Source organism: Argopecten irradians, chromosome 2 (genome assembly GCF_041381155.1).
Source record: "Argopecten irradians isolate NY chromosome 2, Ai_NY, whole genome shotgun sequence".
Lineage (NCBI taxonomy): Eukaryota > Metazoa > Mollusca > Bivalvia > Pectinida > Pectinidae > Argopecten > Argopecten irradians.
This window is the reverse complement of record NC_091135.1, coordinates 6686052-6708906: the sequence shown is the minus strand read 5'-3', so window position 1 is coordinate 6708906 and position 22855 is coordinate 6686052. Positions and strand designations below refer to the sequence as shown.

Below are 22855 nucleotides of genomic sequence, written 5' to 3'. Positions count from 1 at the left end.
TTTAACGTAGTAATTTTATGATTTTCTTCAGGAAGGTGACAAATCAGCAAAGAAAGCTGCAGCAGCGGCAGGCATTGCAGGACAACAGGCAGAGCCATCTGAGGAAGAACTACAAGAGCAGGAGGAGGTAACTCCTGTCCATTTTCCAGATTTTATCTGATAAATTTGTAACTGAAACTGAAGAGGTGTTCATGTAATTTTTCAAAGTTTATAATTTTGCTTAAATTTTGACATCTGCATTGAAAACTTCTTCCAATACTCTTAATGTTTTGTGATGTTACCATGAGTTATGAGTTATTTCCATCACATGTGATGACAGCATAATTAAATAATACAAAAAAATGTAGTGCATATCATGTAATAAAGTAAACTTGTTGCTGTGTGGCTGAATAGTAGAAGGAAACCAAAGTAGGCCTCACGATTAGATGTGAAGATAATTTTTGATTTTGTAGACATTTTGTTCATTTTTGATATTGTAAAAAAATCTATTGAAAATTTAATTACAATATGCTCATTTTGAAACGAAAAAAACCCTTACAGTTACTGTATTTTATTATATGATAAAATATTTTTACTTCAGAAACGTATTCAGATGTTGATGTCAGGAATGTCCGCTATGGGAGTACAAGAGGTAGGTCAGGAAACGTTTTTAATTCCCTTTGCAGGGCCTAATTTCAGCAACCAATTTTCTATTGGAAAACATTACAGAAGCTAAGAGCTGTGGAGAATTGTAAGTTAAGGAATGGTGATATAACTGGGCTCAGGTCCTTGCTATACTTGCATATTGAGCAATAACTCCTGCAAGGAAATTGAAATTCAGAGAAAGGACTACCAGTATGTATGGTGCCCCCAAATTCGTCAAATTTTCAAAACTGTTATATAGTATTTAAGTTGTTGAAGTTTACATATTTAGTATATCCCTGATTTAATCGTAATTACTTTTTTTGTAATTTTTCAGCTTCAAATGTCATGGTAACCACTCAGAATATGCATAAATTATGAAAATGTGAAAATGATTTGGCCATTTTTTATAGGTTTTTGTATTAGAAACCATCCTTGAACAAATCTTATTTTTCTCCTAAAGATGTATTGAAAGTGCATACATATTCTCAGTAAATATTAAGTTTGTTCAAGGATGCGCTCTAAAGCTTGATAGACAAAAACTTAGCAAAAAAATGGCCAAAATTGTCAAAATTTCTACATTTTCATAATTTATGCATATTTTGGATTAAAGGTATTTACATCTGCAAAATAAGAAAACAATCATAATAATTGAATCATTTCAAATATTTTGATGGATTTGGGTGCCAAAAAGGGCCATAACCATACATAGTCCTTTTCCATTCATTATTACTGCCAATAATATTACAGATAACTTGGGTTCTTGTTATCTCCCCTTACTCAAAATGAAACCTATTCAATAACTCATGGCCGTTTACGTTTATTCGGAACAACCGGTTCAACTGTTTGTAAAAGTTTTTATTCAAAGTATAAATCCTGGCGGACCTGCAGTTTATGATACAGGCCTGTCAGGGCTTTATCAAGGCTCGTCCAAAAACAATATAAAATCACCAGGTCCGTCTTTAATTCATAAACGAACAATTAGGACTAACCAGTCAAACCGCATAATTGAAAATAGCCCATGACTGCATGTTTATGCTGATTCTTTGTTGTATTTGTTTATCATTAATTGAATTAAAAAAATGATTAGTTATTAAACTTCATTTTGTGCATTCTATATTTACTATGCAAAATGCATGGCATGATGATGAATTGCCGAATGAATATAATAAGATAAGTAGGTTATAGCTAGTTCAGTAGTATTTTAGATAAAAAAAAAATGAGGATCACAGACTTTCAAACACAGGATTTGAGATAAATAGAAGTGAATGTTGAAAAAGTGACAAAGTAAGGCATTTTCATGTTGTTGTTTTTTTATTCCATCACAGATTTAATTTACAGTTTTATAATTAGGCAATCTAATTAAAATGAAACTTTTAGTTCCGCTCCACTGCGATGCTCTACGTTACGCTCCAAGATCTAACAACTCTCCGTTATGGGTCACCTCAGCGTGACCTCTGGCCTAGAATTGGAACATCTGGGGACGTACAGTTAGCCGTTTATACTTCTGAATGAATCAACCACACCGAAGATTTCTTAGCCAACATGCTGATTGGGTTAAGCCATAGGGGTCATGCAGAGATTGTAAAATCGGGATAAAATAAGCTTAGAAAAGGGAGAGAACAATTATTAGTTTTAATGTATTTTTCTATTAAATTTTCGATTTATTTTATCATTTGCCCAGTGCTAGCTATTGTTCCCAGCAGTCTATGTTTCTAAGCCCTTAGTGACTATACATCACATTGTACTTGTAAATCTGTACTTATATGGGGTGCCAAACTACCTGTACTTTCACAAGAACCAAACCCCGTCTTCCATACTGTAGCTATGTCAATCAGGTCAAGGTCGTTTCTGTAGAACCGTGCTTCATTCCCCAAACCTGTTTTGAGAAGATGGCTGTTTTGAGGTACATCAGATTTCGTACGATAGTAGTGAATGATTGCATGCTGCTGTGTCACGCTTGGGCTGTACTCACTCACCCGTGTCACAAACGTGATCAGAGGTGTTAGACAAACCCTATTTCTTTCTACTTTACAATTAAATTTTATATCTCCAAATATCAATGTTGGAATTTCCTTTTCTTCAAACACAAATTTGAATACCATACTCATCTTTGGTTCTGGAATGAAATCCTGATCACAATTTGTTACCGAGGTTAGAGATTTTGCCTTGCGATCAATCGTGTAACATTCTTTCAATTGTAGAGTGTTATTGGAGTTGGATTGCCATATAATCATCTTTGTCTTTGTCTCTTCATCAAAATCAATTTTAAATATCTCTTCTCCTTTCTCACGAACGTCATATATGCTGATGAGACGAATCCAGCCAACATTTTCCCTATGTGGTAATGAGCCATCATCAAAATTGATTAAGGGATGATGTAGATACATACTAACATTTTGAAAATATCTTTCTTCATCATACTTCCCTTCAAACATTGATTTCGGCACAGTGAATTGTATCCCTCCATCGTCTTTTCTCTCAAATTGTGTGAAGAAGAAAAGTGCCACGGAGCAGCAGAAAACAAGGAGCAACCCTAACATGATTAAGAAGCGGTACGTAACTTTGAGACATCCATCCCAGGACGGTTTCTTTATGTCCAACAAACTTTCCACATTACAGTAGAGCACCAGACAGAAAATGATGCGAATTATCACCCCTATCATAATGACCACAGCCTTGACCAATTGGAAATAACTGATTGCCTCTTCACGGCAAATCATGATGCGTAAACTGACGACAAGTTGTGGAATATCTTCAGCCCAGATACAGATAGCAGACACAAGGTCTGGGTTAATCCAAGGGCGGCGATGACAAACTTCTTTGACAAGGTTCACGACCTCAAAGGTGAAGGTCACTGTTCCCACCACTGAAAAGGTCAAAAGGGCATAGGTCAAAGTCTCCGGAGGAGGGCCGTACACCAGACCTTCCTTTATTGTGTAAACATCACGAAACAGTAGCCAATCAGCAAACAGGTCTGCCATGTCAAGAACGAAGACAATCAGGAGAAGGTTTCCTTGGAAACATTTGTTGTCGTGTAATTTGCTTTTATGCTGATCCGAATCATCTGAGCTCTTGTCAATCAGGACCATTTTCTCGGGTTTGTTATTACTGCTACTCATGTTTTTCTTGGAATCTTCTGACAGCTTCAATTATGTGATTTATGATTAAAAAAACTGTGGTTTTTGGTCAATTTTGTGTCCTTACAAGTTTACATCCAAACTGTGTCCCTTGAAAGGATGACACTGATATTTATAAATAGATGTTTGCAGATTCCAAGTGTTTTGATCGGTTGTTTTCAGTTTGCCACTTTGATGTTTCGAGTTTGTTGGATTAAGTAAAATCACAAGCCTGGTGGCATTTCCACTTTTAACAATAAATAATTGTTTCATTGATATCCTGTTTAACACACATTTTTCATTTCAAATGTTTCATGGTAAAGTTGAATACCTTTCTCAATCTTACAATCAATCTTCAAATTATTAAAATATAACTATTTTCAACAGAAGTATAGTCGCTATGTCATTTTCCTATAACTGCTTTGTCCACAATGTTCAGTTGCAGCCTTTGTCTAGAATTTTCAAACCACACAGACAAGTTTTGATAACTTAACACCAACAAGCTGTGTATAAGTCTCCTGACTCTTTATCTGTCTCCATCTTACCTATTACACCTCTCTGCCGGCTAATAGATTATACCTCCGTTTGTGATATGCTAAAATAGCCAGTGATTGCCTTTGTGGGGCGGTGGTGATTTAACAGCTGGTGCTAAGCTGACTATTGTGTATGCCTGCACCATCAGGTGTTACTATTCAGCTTGATTACACAGACATTTTCACTGCACATATATCAAAATGAAATACTTTGTAATCTTTAGCATGGATAAGATATTGATTTTTTTTTATTGTGAATTAAATGCATCAAGAAATATTGAGAAACCAATGATAAAGAAATAGATACTTTTCAAAAATTGTTTGAAGTTGACGCTCTACATAGAGATGGTCCATAATAGTCTTCTAGATCGGAAAGAAAATAAAGCTGCTTGATTATTACAAAATTTGAAAATTCTTTAAAAAATGTGGATAGAAAACTTCATTGCAAAGTTAGGTAGGTTTAGAACTAGAATTTCGTTGAGTCATTCACCTTTTAAATGTTGTTTGTTTTTAGATAAATGCATGTTTATTTTTGTCTTTCTGTTCCCTTAAAGATGCTCCACCTCTGACAAATGGTATATTTTTACCATGAAAAACAGGAGAAGACGATTTAGTATTTTTCTTCGGTTACAAAAGTTACTTACTTTACACCATTACCACCATTGAAAAGTTTGAGCTTCTAATTTTACTTAAAGTTCAAAATATGAAAAATAATTAATTGCATCCCGAAAAAATTACGTGTCACTATATCCTATATGAAATGAATTACTGATTGCGCATGCACCAAAGGCGAAATAAATTATTTTACATTATTTTTTTAGCTAATCAGGCATATATATATACACGATTAAACACCAATTATTGTTCAAATGATGAATATCATTTATGCTCTGTCGACGGTGGAGCATCTTTAATTTAATTGTTATAGCGCTAGCTTTGTTTCATATTTTGACTTAGTAATCATTTTTGTTGTGATTAAAGTATTAAATAACTGTTACAAATATAAAAGTGATTCTCATTGTTGGCCTGTTTCACCATTGGAATGCATGCTCTTTCATCAAGTTTTGTTTGCATTTTACAGAGTTTCCTCCCTTGCAGTTAGGTATCGGCTGTGAAATCATGATTTTTTAGCAAAACTCACTTTGTTTTCTCTCAAAAATATGACAGCTCTGTAATATGCAAATGTATAATACAGTAAAACATGTTTATAATGAACCTCCAGGGACCAGCAGAATGACTTTAATATGAGTACCATACAAATTGTAGTTTGTTTATAAATGTCATAATTACCTTAATTAAGTTAGAGGTACCTTGAAGGGGTATAAATAGTACTATGTTATAACTATATTATTATAATTATATAATTCTTATTATATTATATTATTATAATTATAGAATTCTTTGTATTGTTAGCGTGTCTGATTCATTACAAACGTGCTTTACTGTATAATGGTGTACAGTATTTTCATTTATCTTTTTTGATCATCTTCATCATTTGAATGTTTGAATGGCATGCTTTTATTGTATTAGGGTAAATTGACTGCAAGTGCGGTTGGTTCCATTGTTGGCATGCAGTCAGCGGAAATTCAGCAGATCGCATCAGAATATGCGGAAAAAGTAAGTTTTTAGGAAAACCAATTATGCATCTTTAAAGATAAAAAGAAGAAAAAAATATATTTACAATTTTCAAATGCATTTTATTTACATTTTCAAGCATACATGATAGACACATTTAAAAAAAAAAAAAGCAAAACACTGAGAAAAAAATTAACTTCATCGGTTGATTTTTTTTTACCAAACTGGCATAAAACAAAGTTAATTGTATGTCAGTTATACAATAGGTGAAATGAAATGTACTAGCCACTTCTTATAACTTCTTAATTAAGTTTAGAGCCAAGGGCATTATGAATTCATTGGTTCTTTGAAGTCTTGGTAATCTTAGATTAGATAGTGCATGAGATTTTTTTTAAAAGCTTATTAGCTTAATTACATTAACTTTTTATTTTCTTATAAAAAAATGTATGTTGTATGTCATTATTTGTTTGAATTGTTTTACTCTAAACTTTTAAATTCTAAAACATGCAAAATTCCGATGATCTTTCCTCTTAATTTGGAAATCATTTATCATCAAACAATTAGTAAGAGAATTGAAAATTTTAAAATTAAACTTATCAGTTATTTTTGTATGTGTGTGTGTTGCTTTTTTTTTTCTTTCTTTTTTTTCTTCTTTTTTGGCTTGCTATTCATTTATCTGATGTTGTATTGATAAAGAGGAAATCAAACAGGTTCTTCTTTGATTGTCAAAGTCAAAAAAGTTACTAAATAATATTCAACAAATTAACATGTATCTTATAATGATATCAATGTTAACTATCCCAATAGCCATGAATAGAGTTAATTAGAAAACTATTGAAAATTAAAAAAAAAAAAAAAAAAAAAAAAAAAAAATTTAAAAAATCTAATAGGATGCTATTGACATTATCGTATACTAACAGCGTTCATTTCAGTTAAACTATCAATGCATCTCTAGTTTCCTTAATTTAAAAACAAAATGATTTCCAGAGTAGGCCTGGCTTTGCTTGACCATCCATCTTAAACTGAAAGAGATGACATATTTCACTAAATCACAACCTGCAGCATTAAAAAAAACTATAAAAAAAACCAACATGTTTATGATTCCAGCAAGCCGAAATAGAACAGATTGAAAAGACTGAACGAGTCGGCGGAGCACAACAACACAAGCGGGTCACAGCTGCACTGACGAAACAGATTCAGCAACAAAAAACACGCATGGAAGAGGTAGGTTCTAGCCGTGGTTTACTGAATGTTTATTTCTGGTTTGTAAAATTAGATTATGCTATTTACAGTGGTTTCATTCTCATAGCTGTATAATGGTTTATGATTGAAGTTCCAGAAAGAAAATTTGAAAGTAGTGACTGAAGTTGTTTCTGATTAAGCTGAAGATTGTGAACGAAACTCCTTTCAGCTAACCAAAAGTAACAAAAAGGGAAAATGAATCAAAAACATTACTAAAATTAATAAAAAGGTTTCAATTTAACTCTGATGAACCTTTTTTTAAAGGCCATATTTGGCAGGGTTATATCTGTGTTGTACATATAAGTACATACACGTCCATGTAATTATACTGGGATACACACCCTATATAATCAAAGGGAGATAATCTATTTTGCTGTCAAAGGGAGATAACTTCCTTTCATGTAGTATGCTGTTCACTGTATTCTGTGTCTAATAAATGATTTCAAAATATCAGAATTAAACTAAGTTTCAGAAGTTTATATGTTTTATTTGTTAGAGAGACCCGAATAAAGTTTGGATGAAGACACATATTGGTGTTGGGCTGTATCACACATTTTTATCCTGATATTGTATTTATAGCATTACAGTGGTGTTATTACATGTGAATCCAGGTATATTTATGACATGGGTAGATATTGGCTATAACTCAGAAGAATAAAAAAAACTCTGTATATCCTTTTTAGGTGATGGCGAAACATGCAGAGCTACACAAAGTTTACCTGGAAACACAGGAGAAGCTAAAAGAGGTAACAAATATTATCACCCATTACTGACACTATTAGCCAGAATCAAAAATTATAAAATGTTAAAAATTGAAAATATTATCAATTTTTCAGAATACATTTATTCAAATGGAAAGGAAATTTATTGATAAGCATATGCTATTTTTTTCCCTTCTACATAGTAGTAATAATCATATTGTAATTATGAATACTAAATAATAAATAGATAATCAAAGAATAAAATGGTTTTTTTTAACAGACTCAGTCTCGCAGTGAAAAGATTGATACAGAAATGGAGAAACTCAATGCGACGGAAACAGAAGAAAATCAAAGGTGATTACTAGAAACATTACTTCGGAAAAGAACATTACTGAAATTTCCCCTCACCATTGTACTCTGTTGATTATATAAAACCACAGGAGTTTGACGTTCTGTCAATAATATATAGTATAAATATATATAAAAAATACCCCTATATACTTTTATATAGTATATAGGGGTATTTTTTATATATATATACTATGGATTATTGACAGAACGTCAAACTCCTGTGATAAAACTTTGCCTCGTCATGCTTTAATAATGACAAATACATCTCTATTTTATTGGTGCATCAGACAGCAAAGTATTATAGATCACTGACCCTGGTTAACAAGCGTGAGGTTCTTCTTTCTTTTTGATTGGCTGTTTATAGTCAAGATTTAGGCTACAACCTCTACTCGAGACCGTCCCCTCTTCCTTTCTCAACACGGGCTTGGGACCGGCTATGGCGGAGTTGGTTGTTCTTCCATTAAGAGATAATGTGTTTTATCACCCTGCAAAGCATTCCGATCTATCTGAGTTACTTCCCTTTGTTTCACTCTGTCAGTACTGACAGAGTGAAACAAAGGGACGTAACTCTAATTGATCAGAATGATCACCCGGTTACCACGATGATTGTACTTGTGTGAAGTTTTCCTTTCCATGCCTAATGCTTCATGTTTTCAATTTTTCATGCAATTCATTTGCACTCTTATGGAATTGTTAAAATCTTTTGTTTTCTTAGTATTCTTCAGAGACTGAGGGCACTGGTAGCCATGAATGAAAACCTCAAGAAACAGGAACAAGATTTCAAGGCTCATTGCAAAGAAGAGATGACTCGCTTGAAAGCACAGATTGATGAGCTGAAGGAACAAAGCTCAGAAGATGATAGTGGAGATAAGGTAATGTTTATGTATATGTTGGAAATTCAGATGGAAGTGGATTGGTAGCACAAAGAACCCTAAAATATATTGAAATTGAAATTTGAATTCCTAATAGTTTTAAATTCAAGGGATATTCTGATGTATAAAGAAAGCATGACCAGAGTTTTAACAGTCCAGATTGACATAACAATGTGAAACTATTTAACTTATACATAATTTTAGATTTATAAACATGAGTCCACATGCTTGTTGATTTTTGAGCATTATGATACATGTACAGTGCAGACATTTTTTAGCACAGTTTTCTAAACGAAATATTTGTTTTGATGATGTTCACACAATTATTAATTTGAGTGTGTGCATGCTTTTGCAATATTGACTATATGTAAATTTAGCGACTTACAGAATATAATTAACACTTTCATATATTTCAGCTCAAAATTTCTCAAGTGGCAAAAGTACTATACTGAGACTTGTAAATTAAAGAGAGGTTGCTACTAAAAAATATATATTAACAGATTTTTGAGAGCTTGTTTGTTTCCATTTTCCAGGAGAGGGCCAGTCTGATAGATAAACAATACACAGCTGATAAAGAAAAACTACACAAGATACGGCTTCTGTTGGTGAGAATATTTAAAAGAAATTTTCTATTCTCTGTAGATCTAGTATATAAGGTCCTATTCTCTTCAATGTAGTACGTTATGTTTGTAAGCCCATATGTCTTCAATTTAATCATTGAAAGAAATTGGAAACTTATAAACAATGAAGGCTTCAGGAGCCTATAACTAGAAATAAGTTTCACTATCTTGGGGTTGATTTGGAAAACTAATTCTACATATTTGAAATTTTGGTATGTTACATGTACATATTAATTAAATTTCATGATGTAAACAAAATTCTGCATAGCTAGGTCATCACATATCTATTTCCGAAATAAGCTATAGACTGACTTTTATTTTTCTGCGACCTTGTTGTATCCAGGCAAGAAAGACTCGAGAGATTGCAGTGCTTCAGAGAAAGATTGATGAGGTCCCATCGCGGGCAGAAATGAGCCAGTATCAGAGACGCTTTGTGGAGCTTTATCATCAAAGTAAGTTTAGTAGTACATTAATATGTATTAATGAGTCTGCAGATATTGAGTACATGGTAGTTCATTCTTGATAACTTAAAGTTCATTTTAATTTACCATGATAAAACTTACAAATAATTCAAGTACAGACATTTGAGATAAGTATAATAGTTGAACAAAAGCGTTAGAGTTAAGTTCAGTTTAAAGTAGTTTTTACTGAAAAAGCTTGCTTTTCCAGTATTGCTACGGCCCGGATGACCCACTAATTTAAATGCGATTGACCTCTCATTTGCATGCGATTTTTTCTCTTTTCCTCTTTCTAGAACAAATATACTGCCATAGTGCAGTTAAACAACTTCTATGGTATTTCATTAAATAGAATAGTTTCAAACATGTCTACAAAAACTATAGCATGAACGTCTATAATTGAAAAATAGTGAGGATAATTTGCATCAGTGGTAGCGATCGGTGGCCTAATTCTCGCCAGCATTTGCATATATTTATGTAAACATCCGGTTTGGGTAACACTAAAAGGAATTGTCAGGATTTTGGTATGTAAGTATCTAATTGTAGTTTGATGTATACATTCATAATCTATTATATAAATGACAATTTTTTTATTCATCCCGACGTAAGAAAGATACAAAAGTTGTTTGTTTTTACATGTATTATATTGATAGTCATTTTGGAGAACAGGTACGTTCGTATTGTGATCATGTCATTACGATGGCCCACTGAATTTAACCAAGTCTCACTCAAACAGACGCTTTTTAACTTACGTACGCATCAAGCGTCTGGGTGATCTATGCAGAAGCTAACAAACACGATAAATTCTGAGTTACGCTGGTTCCTTATCATTTCGCACGGATTGTCAACTAACGCATCCATTCATTAACGAAGGGAATATTTAATACACGGATACAGATACAATGAAATATCGTGACACTCAGCAATAGTGTAAACGGCCGAATGTAAACAAAGACGTCATCACGCAAAGCGGACCTGTGATGTAAACTTGCAAGTCAAGAGATATTTTCCATTTAATTATCGAGCGTAATAAATGCATTCTCATATCTGAAAAACACCGAAGAATATTTGAACACTGCATGTTGCAAGCCACCTTGCTAGTAAAGTACGGAATTCTTTTTGTATTTGGAGACAGAAGCAGTGAAAATCGTAAGTTTCATTTCGTTTTGCTTCTTTGCCTATCATGCCTATGGGTCGGTATATTATTATATGAACTATTTGACAGACATCTGCACATGAAGTGAACTTACAACATCATGAGTATGTGTGAATTCCTGCTAACATCCATATAATCGACGTTTTATTTTATTACAACGCAACAAAATTGAATATCACTTTAAATTTGAAGTAATTTGTTGTTATATAATTAGCAGTTGACAAGATTCATTTTTGGTATTATTTTCTAATGCGATGACATCAAATTTAATATTAATGCATAGAGTCAATTTACCAGAATTTAGCATGTATGTGTAATACCAGAAACATATATACATAGAGATTGGCAACTCCGCCATTTTTACGATCGGCAGATGTACCTCTGTATGTGCTTAGGGGTTTTTAGATAAACTTTTAAATAGTAAAATACAGCAGAATAACTTTGAAATATTATAAAAGTTCAGTAATTTTCAGATGGTTTGAGGACGATTTTGGAAAGAAAAATAATATTTTAACTTATATATTAATAAAACAAAATGCACTTCCGGTTTTGAATGTCTGATTTTCGAAAAACCAGGTAAAATTGCCGATTTTCATGCTTTCAAAAAACATATTAAATAACATCAATTGGACAAACTGGTCACATCAAACCATGCTATAATGTTTAAACTTTGTATTGATGCAAAAATATCATGTTTAAAAGAATACACTAGAAAGTAGTTAGCCAAGGGAAAATATCTATAAACCGGAGGTCCCGCTGCCTGTCAACAAAGACAAAGAAGGAGTTTCCAATCTCTATGTATATATGTTTCTGGTAATACACATGTGAATACAGAATTTCTTTAGATAAATAGAAGAATTGTAATGCTAGATTTATTTAAGACCATTAATATCTGGGATTTCGAAATTGGCGGTATGAACTTAAAACATCGATTAAACAGTCACTACATATATAACTTCATGGATTCAGAGAATTTATAATAACACTTACCAAAATAAACAATAACCTGTGCACTGTAATATATCATACATGGTAAATTTACACTTGCTCAATATTACAGTATTTGGTTTAAAGTAAGTTTTGCTAACAGTCAAAACATTGTATTTTATCAATGTGTATCAGGTATAGGAGACAAATTAATTATGATGCTAATATATTAAAGATGCTTCACCGCTGACAAATGGTATTTTTTCACAATCAAAAACGGGAGCAGACAATTTAGTATTTTTCTTCAGTTACAAAAGTTAAAAATATAAATAAAATAATTAATTGCATGCATCCCAAAAAAATTCTGTAGCACTATATCCTATATGGAATGAAGTACTGAGTGCGCTTGACCCAAAGGAAAAATTAATTATTTTATATAATTTTTTGTGTTAATTAGACTTATGCATACACGATTAAGGTTAACTAATTATTGTTCAAATGATGAATATCATTTATACTCTGTCGGCGGTGGAGCATCTTTAACTCAATGTACTTGTGTACATGAGTCCAATTTCTTCCTTTTGTCATTGTTAGATGATTTCTGTAACTTTTTTATAACAAATTAAGAATATTGATATATATGTTAAATTTTATAATTACAGGACTCATTGGCTAGTCATCTGAAGCAGATTCATAATTGTTGAAGACTGGAGATTATCAGGATTACTTTGGAAGCTGTGAAATGATTCTAAGGATGACTACCAGGCATATATTAAACTAGCTGCGACAACATACATGTAGCTCTGGACAACAAGCATATGGATTGGTGCTTCTCATTCGCATTGTTTCGTAATGCCAATTAAAACACAAATTTGCAACTTTTGCAAAGAGTTGTCACCATTTGACATGCTGCCGATTGTTATCAATCTGTGGAGAGATAGAAGGTGTTTAAAACTTTTAACTTCACAGACTGACTCACATGTTAGTCTTTCTGTTTTGTTGTAAAATTCATACAAACAAAAAGAGTTTTCTTGGCTTGAATGAAACACACTATATATGTTCTGACAGACGGGCATTATCAGAACTACAATTCTGTCCCATTGACTGTATTGTTGCAAAACATCAAGTGATGACAATTAGTGAGTGTCGAGTAACTTTGCATTTAGATATATATAGAAATATCCTACATTTATAATATAAACTGATAATTTATTTACCCATCATCACGCCTGAATTATCATTGCTACAATGTATATTTCAATGATTCACATCTGTGACACGGCCATATAAGTACATTGTATATGGAATGACATTCATTTATTTGCTACAACAGAAACATATTAAACAGTTTTACTTGTTGACTTTGTGCAGTGTGTTCACCAAAATGACACAAATTTTAACGCTTCTGGTGACATAGCCCATTGGTTGTTCCCATTAGTTGATGCCTCTATCAAATGTTTTTACAACTGTTTCTGATCTTGTTACCAATATATGTATAAACATTTGTAAGTAATGTGACATTAACAACAAGTTGCCAATAATGTGTGATTACATGTACGTTAATTTCATATTCTTAACATAATTAAATGGGAAAAAACTTTTAAAACATAACAAAAAAAGTATTTATTTTAGTACATAAACATAAAAACCGATCATTGATTTACAAGGTCAAGGGGAGTAACTTGTACATGACAATTTCAAAATTGACTAGGGTACACGAAATTCGGCAGTCCGGAAAATTTGTAATCTGGGCGGTTTAGGCTGGGAACGAAGGTGTCCAGATTATCGAGGGTCCAATGTACATGTCAGTGTATACAAATAACACACTGATTTTGAGAATGGTTGTTTTAATATGCTGTTAAGAATTCTCAGTGTCCATTTTATGCATTATATAGAGACAGTATCATACTGAATCTGACTTTGATATGACTTTTCTTCAATATTGCAGCAAAGTATCAAGAACTGCTCTTTACTTACTAATATACCTGAATACATTGTGTGTATCACAGAAGAGAACTAGAAAAAATAATGTATTGTGATGTTATTTCATGTTTGTATTAAAGTATTTTTGAATAAACATAATTCAAAACAATTCAGTTTTGATTTTGATGCAGTAACCAATTCTTTAAATGAACATTTGACCCTTAGTTTTTGTCATTTCATTTCTTCTCTTGAAAATTATCTAATTAATTGCCTTTTGCCCTTTCCTCCTGTAATAGATCTGTACCACATAGTTCATCGGAAAAAAATACTTGTATATTATATGCATTGCACATAGTTCCTTATAAATGAGGTCTGTAAACAACATTTGCAGCATAAGCCATGAACTTTGTAAAAATGCCATCAAGGGACATCCATGTGTCAGATTATACTTTCTTCTTAATGGAGTCTTAATGTTTCCCTTGTTGTCATTTTACTGCAGATTGTTATTAGCTGTAGGTCTCCATGGCCTTGTCCTCAAGATCAATTACCATCAAATAATCATAACTACAAAAAAATTTTCTTTATTTTGTTATTCAGACAATTATATTCAAACATTAGAGAAAAGGTCACATGACACTGATTGTAAATATTTGTTGAAACTGTTGAATTCAAGATAGGTTCAAAGTTCAAATCTAAAAGAAATTTTCTAGCATTTTCTTAAAATCTTCTCATAATTTTTAGATTCATCTTTTGATATGAGGAGGGATGGTTGTCTGCAATCTCTATAATTTATCCAAAATTAATTAAATGAATACTTGGAAGATAAATAAACCCAACTTGATAATGACATGGGACTTGCAAGAAAATACACACCCTAAAATGTTACTAATGACATATTTGCCTTCTTTGAACTAAAATTTTGTTACATCAATGCTTTTTCAGTTTAGTACTTACAGTACTTTGATTCCTTATTGCAACATCATAATAAATTTTACATGTGAATTTATGACTACTGCAATAAAAACAAGCTTGACCCCAAAGGTCAGATCCAAGAAAATGCTTAAAATGAGTCTTTGAATTAATGGAGTTAAAGTTAAAGATGTTTAAAACTACATGTATTGATATTTTTTTCAATTAAATATACTCCTCTCATACATATACACATACAAATAAATACTTGGATTTGAAAACAAGCTTTTATGTTAATTTCTCTGCATTAAAAATGATGATGTTTTGATATGGTTTGTAGATATGCATTTGGTATATGACTTGGCATTTACATTTCTATCGAGAGAAAAAAATGAAGAACCTCTGACTTGATTTATAAGTTGTCAATGAGAAAAATTATTCTTAGCTTAAGAACTGGAGTTTAAAAATCCTAATTGCTTAAACGAAGTAGAGAAAGTTACATATCTAAAAATAGGCTTATATAATACGGATGAAGTCAGAGATTTTAACAAGTACAATTATTACTTTATTTTAGTTTCCTCCACCCACAAGGAGACAAAACAGTTTTATACTTTGTATAATACACTTGACGATACAAAGCTTTATCTAAATAAGGAGGTGAGTGGTTATCTTCAATTAAAAAATATATATTATAAAGTTGGACTTTGAAATATGAAAGCTCTGGTTCCACAAGGAGCTGTAATTAGGCTTATGTTATTGCCAATTTAAAATTGCAAAATTGGTCTAATTATGGATAAGGTTTATTGTGAGTGCAAAAATTAAAATTCATTTTAAACACAAACTACTGGGATATGATATTATTAAGCAATTATACCTAATTGGTAAGATCATGCATTCACAGGCTTTGGAAGGTAATAGTCTAAAAATGCAAATAAACATTATTTTTAGACATAACCCCTACAAGGATTTTCCTGATAATTAACTCATTTAATTTACCTATGATATAAAAATTGCCTTCATTTGGTGTTGATACCTGCATGTACAAGTATTCTGACATAGATTTTATCTTTTTTTTTTATTCAGGTGAATTTACTGAATTCCATTCATGATAGTTTTGCTCAGTAAGTATATGAAATTGTTACCTATTAAGATATTCTGAAGCCTACAGCACTTTTAAACATGAAATATTTCTTTCATGATAGTTTTGCTCAGTAAGTATATGAAATTGTTACCTATTCAGATATTCTGAAGCCTACAGCACTTTTAAACATGAAATATTTCTCAAAGTATCAAGCTATAAAATTATTTTAGGGCCCTTTACATTCACACGTCCGCTAGAAACGGTCTCATGGTACCAAAAGAAAACTTAATGGGAAACAAACTGTACCTGGTATTTTAAGTAACAATCTTTGCCAAACATATCATTCATCGATGCACTTAAGGTAACAAAAAGTTCTTAATTCAAATGTCCTCAAAAATCATAATATTCTACCGAAGTGTATTTAATTAGATATTGCTACAAAAAAACGGTTTAGAATCTACATGTACATTAATTTGTTAGCTCTTTTCTTATTTCCTATTCTGTAACAAAAGAATTTCTAGAGGATACATTTCTGTAAATGATATTTACGATTTTAAGACAAACATTGAATTATTTCTATTCTTATTTTAGGGCCATGTCCTCTCCTGGAGCCAAAGAACAATTCTTGAAACAATTTGAACAAATTGTGGATGGTGTGAAGGCAAACAAAGGAAAGGTGGGTACAAACTTTTAATATTGATATTTTGATTGCAAATATTAAACCAGCGATTTGATGATGCTATTTCATGTATGTATTCTACAAAATGTATGATTAAATGGTTTTTCCTAAGATATAATTTAAAAAGAGACTTAATCAAAGTACTGAAAGTACTGCTGCGGTAAAACTTCTGGATGATAGGAGTTGATTCGAGTGTTAAAGGTTGATAAGTCAATGGTTATATTATCAGTATAACTGCAAATTGGAAAACGATCCAAAGAAAACAGGACTTAAACTAAGGCTGAAAAACTAATACAAATAATTGTTGTTTTATTTGGTCGTAATAATTTATCACATTGATTTATTTTCTCATATTTTGTACAGGTCAAGTTATTCTAAATACACATAATGCATTTCAGTGCAGAACCTTCAATCAAAGAGGAAGTATTTATGTTGTCAAGTTTATATAAAGAAAAGTTTCAGCATTATGGTGACTTGTAATGTCAAATTAAATTGATTTTTTTTTTGTTAAAAACTAAACAGGCATTCTTCAGATATCAAGAAAAAACTTACTGGTTATATTATATAAAATCTCATATAATGTTTAAGCAATACCGTACACGTATTTGACCTTTAATGACTAATATGAATGACATCAAGGATTTCCTGTTTAACAAAAATGTATCTAGCAAGTTTAAGAACACCATACTATCTATAACTACAAAAGAGATCCCAGAGGTTGTCAGACCGTGTAACATATATAACTAACGTATATTGTCATAAAGGATGACTTTCATGCTTCATAACTTCACTAATACTACTTTGACAACATATCAGGGAGAAAGAGGGGAAAGAGAGGGAAAGAGAGAAAAAAATCTCTGTCAGCTATCAGCTGTTTACCGGTATATGCTTTATCAAGTTTCAAGTACATGAATGTATATATATCAACTATAAAACTAAATAACCTGAGTTAATTAACTAAACGACATGTAAATGGCACGAAGGATGTTTTTTGTCAAAACATGTTAATATTTTTTCTCTATGTCTATCAAGTTTGTAGTACATTACAACACATATTCTAACAAACGGTAACTGCACGAGTTACCTAGATGACAAATATTGTAATCAGTGTCCTTTTCTAACTACAATTTGTAAATATCTTCTTATTAAACATTATGGAAAGTTGTTCAGCAAAATTTGGAGCAAGGATAGGTCCAAAATTCGGATCGCAAATTCACTCAGAAATTTTACTTTGACATGATAATTTACTTTGAAGTTTGACTATTGGTTCCAAAACTGTTTTCATAAGGCTTGAACATGATAATTTACTTTGATTGGTAGAAAAACAGTTCTTATAAGGCTTGGTTCAAGAAAAACATAATTGTAGTATATGATTTAATGAAGGATAGTGACACGCTTACTTTTTACTGTTTTGATGAATTGATACAAATCTATCAGATTAGTACTAATTTTGTGGAATATCACGGTTTTATTATCTGCTATCAGAGAATACCTGAATTAGGCTGACTCTGAAATATGTCAAATTTGTTTCCTACTTACATTAAATATTTCATATTGATCTGTACAATGTAATGAAAAAATAACATACTCCTACCGGGAGGAGAAGATGGGAAGACTTAATTAGTTCAGTCCAATCATTTGAAATGGGTTGATATTTCTAAAATTTCCTTTACAGTAACGAAAATTATAAGCTTCAGTGGTTTCAATATATATTATAGCAGATTCACTCAGCAATTTTACTTTGACATGATAATCTACTCTGAAAAAAAAACATTGTTTTACAAATTATATAAGTACATTTGCCTAGTACAGAATAGTATGTACATGTATTACAATTTCATTTATATTTTAAACACCTCCGAATTTTTTTCATTTAATTTGCATAAACAACCAAACGATAAGATATCGTTATAAAATGACACTTAAAGCTGACAATGCAAGTTAAAATTATTAACATGATTTTTTTAAAATAAGTATACTCGTTTTTCCAAGAATCGTTTATGAGACATTCCCCGGTTGAGGACAGCCATTTTTGTTTTACATTCCGACGACTCACCGACCCCTATATAAAGCGCGTGAATCGACACACGTGCGCTCATTCATGTACCTATACACCTAGCAGTCCACAGGTTATGTCACCTACAAATAGGTAAACAAAACCCTCACCTGTAAAACTATATGGGACTTTTTTAGCAAGAAAACATGTCAACTCCTCGAAGTTGTCATTTAGATGTTTCTCAAAATAAAATTCCAACGCAAGTGAATAGAAATCCAAAAATAATCCATCCACATATCTCCACGTATATCATCGTACCCGACGCACTCAACTGACCATATACACGTGACTACGTACCTGATCCGAACGAGCGACAACTATCAAGGACACACACGTGTCGTTGTTCATGTACGTGTAAAACTTAGTGTATATTGAAGTGTTTTATTAGTTCGTATTGGACATATGTTGGGATATAGCTGACAACACATCCATCTATTACTTCAATGAAATATTGTCAGGTGAGTGCAGTGTTTATTTTTCAATTTGACATTGTTATTTGCTATATCGGGGCATGTGTATCTGAGACAAGATATGTTTAGAATGATACACGTGTGTCAAGTGTCCCGTGCTTTATATAGGGGGTTTGGCCAGTGAAGGTTACTAAGCAGAGCAAAAGAAAAATGGCTGCCACTTCCTTAGATACCACACTGTCATAACTAGGGGATGTCTCAGAAACAATTTTTGTAAAAAAAAATATTTCGTTAATATTTTTTTTTTAATTTCAACTGCATGTTTTTAATTTGCATTGTCAGCTTTAATCCTCTAAACAATAGAACAGCCAACTCTAGATCACTGCTTATTGTTTTGATGTGGTCATGATCAATGTATCACACCTTCACGCTTGGCTGCACACTGCTACAGATACGAAGAGATGTATATATGGGGTGGTTATCTATCCTTTAATCTTCGAAATATTTTTCTCGAAAACCCAGCTCCCTACCGCTCCGAACCCGCTGTAAATGAAAATGTGTATGAGCAAGGGACGTCAGAAACATTATATAACATGTGTTGAGAATATGTTTAACAGTATTTACATTAAAACCCCTCTATTAAAACCACCCAGTGGTCTGAGTAAAAGTGGTCTTAATAGCGAGGTGGTCTTAATTCTGAGGTGGACCAGGTTTCTTCTATGATCATGACGATCAAGAACAGAAACTCTGTATCCTAGCTTACCGGTACATAATATATGTACTGTATTTTTGTTTCAAAATTGAAATTTTATGAAAATGCAATATACATGTATATATAAATGTATATTATATATATATATTTTTTTTTTAATTTTTTTTGTTCAATTTTTTGCATTTAACACATTTACAAATACATGGGACATCAACATAAACTTGACATGACATATACATTACATTTATATAAAAAAAAAACATAAGAAACATAACATAGCATGCTGAGTATGTACATGTACGTGTGGGGAAAAAACCAGTTTGATATATTTTGGTTAAGATAAATTTGCAAATTACTATATTTGATCAATTAGTTTTGTCGGCCATTAGAATCTTAATCATATCATATTTTAATGCATGCGTATCTAATCAAAACCAATAATTTACAAATATTTTTTTAAAGTTTGATAAATTAGGGACATATAATGACTATACCATTTATTTCTAGAGCATAGACATATTTTTTAAATTAAATAAAGTTAATGGTGTGTGCTTACTTAAATCTTAAACTGAATTTCACTGAAGTAATTGTTGACAATCTAAATGAAAATACTTTTTCTAGACATTACTTTCTATTATGTTTTAATTATAATTCAAATACATATCGTTAGTTTAATCAGAGATTTAGATAGTTATTAAATTATCTATGTCTCTGGTTTAATTATCACATAGTATCACCTGAGGTAAATGAGAATCTATGTGTTTTAAAATTGGTATTGATCTGTGTAAATTATTATTAATATTTACGTAAATCGATTTTAATTATCCCGCCATGTGCAATGATTGGTCAAATAATAACTTACGATCACAATCGGTAAAGTGTTTGAAAGACTACTGTGCAATAGTCAAGCGTACTTTTAACTAATGCAAAACACCGATTGTTTACCGCAACAAAATAGATGACACATCTATTGAAATGAGATGATTGACGTACGGTACTTCATAAATATCTGAAATAAGATCAATATATCTCATACATTAAAGAATTTTAATTCCATTGGCGTTACACGTATAGAAAGAACTGCCTAAATCGTTCGATTTCGCCACCAGGGCTATCGAAAGAACGTTGCATTACTTGTGGTTTCGATCACGTCAACTGCCAGTCACAAGTATGCAAATGATGGCGATTAACACTCTCCTAGCACAGGTAGATAATCTGATAATTAGGTCGACGGAAACAAAAGACTGACTGATGTACCTGCGGGTAGTTGTTCACGGGTTGCTGCGTGCGGGAAGGTGAGGCACAGCGAGGTGTGAAGTCACATGTGCCTGTGGTCATAATCAAAGGGTCAATTAGTGTTAATTTAGTGGTCGTTGGGACTATGAAAATCGGTCGTAAAACGGAATAGCGGTGTGATTGTATTTCTGAAGAGAAAAAAATCGGAAATGAAAATAAGTGGCCGTAATAGTGGGATGTTCGTAATTTAGTGTATATGCTATAGTACAGTACATGTCTATGTTTGGAATAAACTTTTGGAAAATAAAAATAAAATAAAACAAAAATAAATATAAAGACAAAATAAAAGAATATTTTCAAGCATGGTGAATTAACAACAAATAAAAATATGAAATAAAAAAAAAAAAAAACAATCTGCCTCCAATAAGGGTTGAACCAGGGCCGTCAGCATAGAAAGCTCAGGACTTACCACGACACCACTTGTATCTGTTGAATGCCGTGGGAATATTATTAACTGAATAATCAAATGCAATTCACTATATTTTCTTATTTTCTTCGCAATCCACTTAAAATGATATTGATGCTGCTGAATAAGTTTACAGAATGATTCTAAACTAGTTTATATTGTATCTGGGTGCAAATTACAACTACATATACCACAAATGTGTGGTTATTCAGTTTATTCTTCACGACACCAGCCGGGGGGGGGGGGGGTAAAAAGGGTAAAACCAAGTTTTACCGAATACTGGTAAAACCAAGTTTTACCGTAAAAATTGTCAAGCGATATCAAGTGTTACACAATGTACACTTAAAACACTATGCCTAAAGAAAGACAAAATACAGATTTTGTTGTGATATATCTTCTCTACTCCACAATCTTCAGAAATATCAACCCGTAGTCCATAATAATATTGTGAGAAGTTGTACAGAAAGAATTCATGATTAAAGCAACAATACTGATTAAAAGCATGTGTCCATGATAATAATTGTGAGAAGTTGTACAGAAAGAATCCATGATTAAAGCAACTTTATTCTCTAAATATACTTCAACAATGCTGATTAAAAGCAAGTGTTTTCTATATGTCAATGTATAGTTATGGCTATCTGAAGTAAATATGTTTATAATTTCCAGAAAAAAAATCATTGTTTTTTGGAGACACCTCTGATGGTGCAATTTGTTACTTTCTTTTGTATTTTGAGCTATCAATAAATTTCGATGGTAAATCATTGCCACAATGATTCCAATAATTTATACATTATATGAAAATGATTTCACACCATTCACAAAATAGTACAATTTTAACGTTTTCACGCAACAAACATTCAATATGATGTGGTATTTCTGATTAAAAGCAAGTGTCAAAGTAATAGTGAAGGTATTCTGTTTTTTGTATTAGATTATAATTTGTTTGCTTGTTCCTAACATATCTGCATGTTTCTTACATGATTGTATGTTCAAATTATGATATTACAGGTAGAAAAACGTAAACAGGAGGAGAAAATGAAGAGAGACAGACTAAATGATAGCTACCTAGACCTAATCGAGAAACAGCGTCTCTACTTCCAAACTGTCAAAGACTTCAAAGAGGTATGCATGCTTCATTATTATACAAATGTATTTCGAAAATTTGTCGTCACATTCAGAAGTTGTTGAAGATGGATAATGTTTGAAAT

General features: G+C 31.9%; 2 protein-coding genes and 1 long non-coding RNA gene across 3 annotated transcripts in view; 2 read left to right on the top strand and 1 right to left on the bottom strand.

The window, feature by feature from the left end:
• LOC138314275 (coiled-coil domain-containing protein 93-like) overlaps positions 1-22855 on the top strand; it is a 33850-nt gene that overhangs the window by 10253 nt on the left and 742 nt on the right. The window contains exons 9-21 of the mRNA XM_069254529.1: positions 32-127; positions 581-631; positions 5804-5890; positions 6956-7072; positions 7774-7836; positions 8072-8145; positions 8858-9014; positions 9548-9619; positions 9978-10086; positions 15582-15664; positions 16091-16128; positions 16680-16764; positions 22656-22769. Of these exons, the coding sequence (XP_069110630.1) occupies positions 32-127; positions 581-631; positions 5804-5890; positions 6956-7072; positions 7774-7836; positions 8072-8145; positions 8858-9014; positions 9548-9619; positions 9978-10086; positions 15582-15664; positions 16091-16128; positions 16680-16764; positions 22656-22769 (1146 nt within the window). The remainder of the gene's footprint in view (positions 1-31; positions 128-580; positions 632-5803; positions 5891-6955; positions 7073-7773; positions 7837-8071; positions 8146-8857; positions 9015-9547; positions 9620-9977; positions 10087-15581; positions 15665-16090; positions 16129-16679; positions 16765-22655; positions 22770-22855) is intronic.
• On the bottom strand, positions 2012-4024 carry LOC138314276 (uncharacterized). The gene has a single exon (XM_069254530.1). The coding sequence runs from the start codon at positions 3741-3743 to the stop codon at positions 2352-2354; it is 1392 nt and encodes a 463-aa protein (XP_069110631.1). The 5' UTR covers positions 3744-4024; the 3' UTR covers positions 2012-2351.
• Positions 10684-13533, top strand: LOC138314280 (uncharacterized). The gene is made up of 2 exons (XR_011207350.1): positions 10684-11241; positions 12838-13533. It is a non-coding gene; the product is annotated as an uncharacterized lncRNA (long non-coding RNA).

Excerpts from the sequence above, each read along its gene's own strand:
- LOC138314276 (XM_069254530.1), bottom strand. The coding sequence starts at position 3,743 with ATGAGTAGCAGTAATAACAAACCCGAGAAAATGGTCCTGATTGACAAG.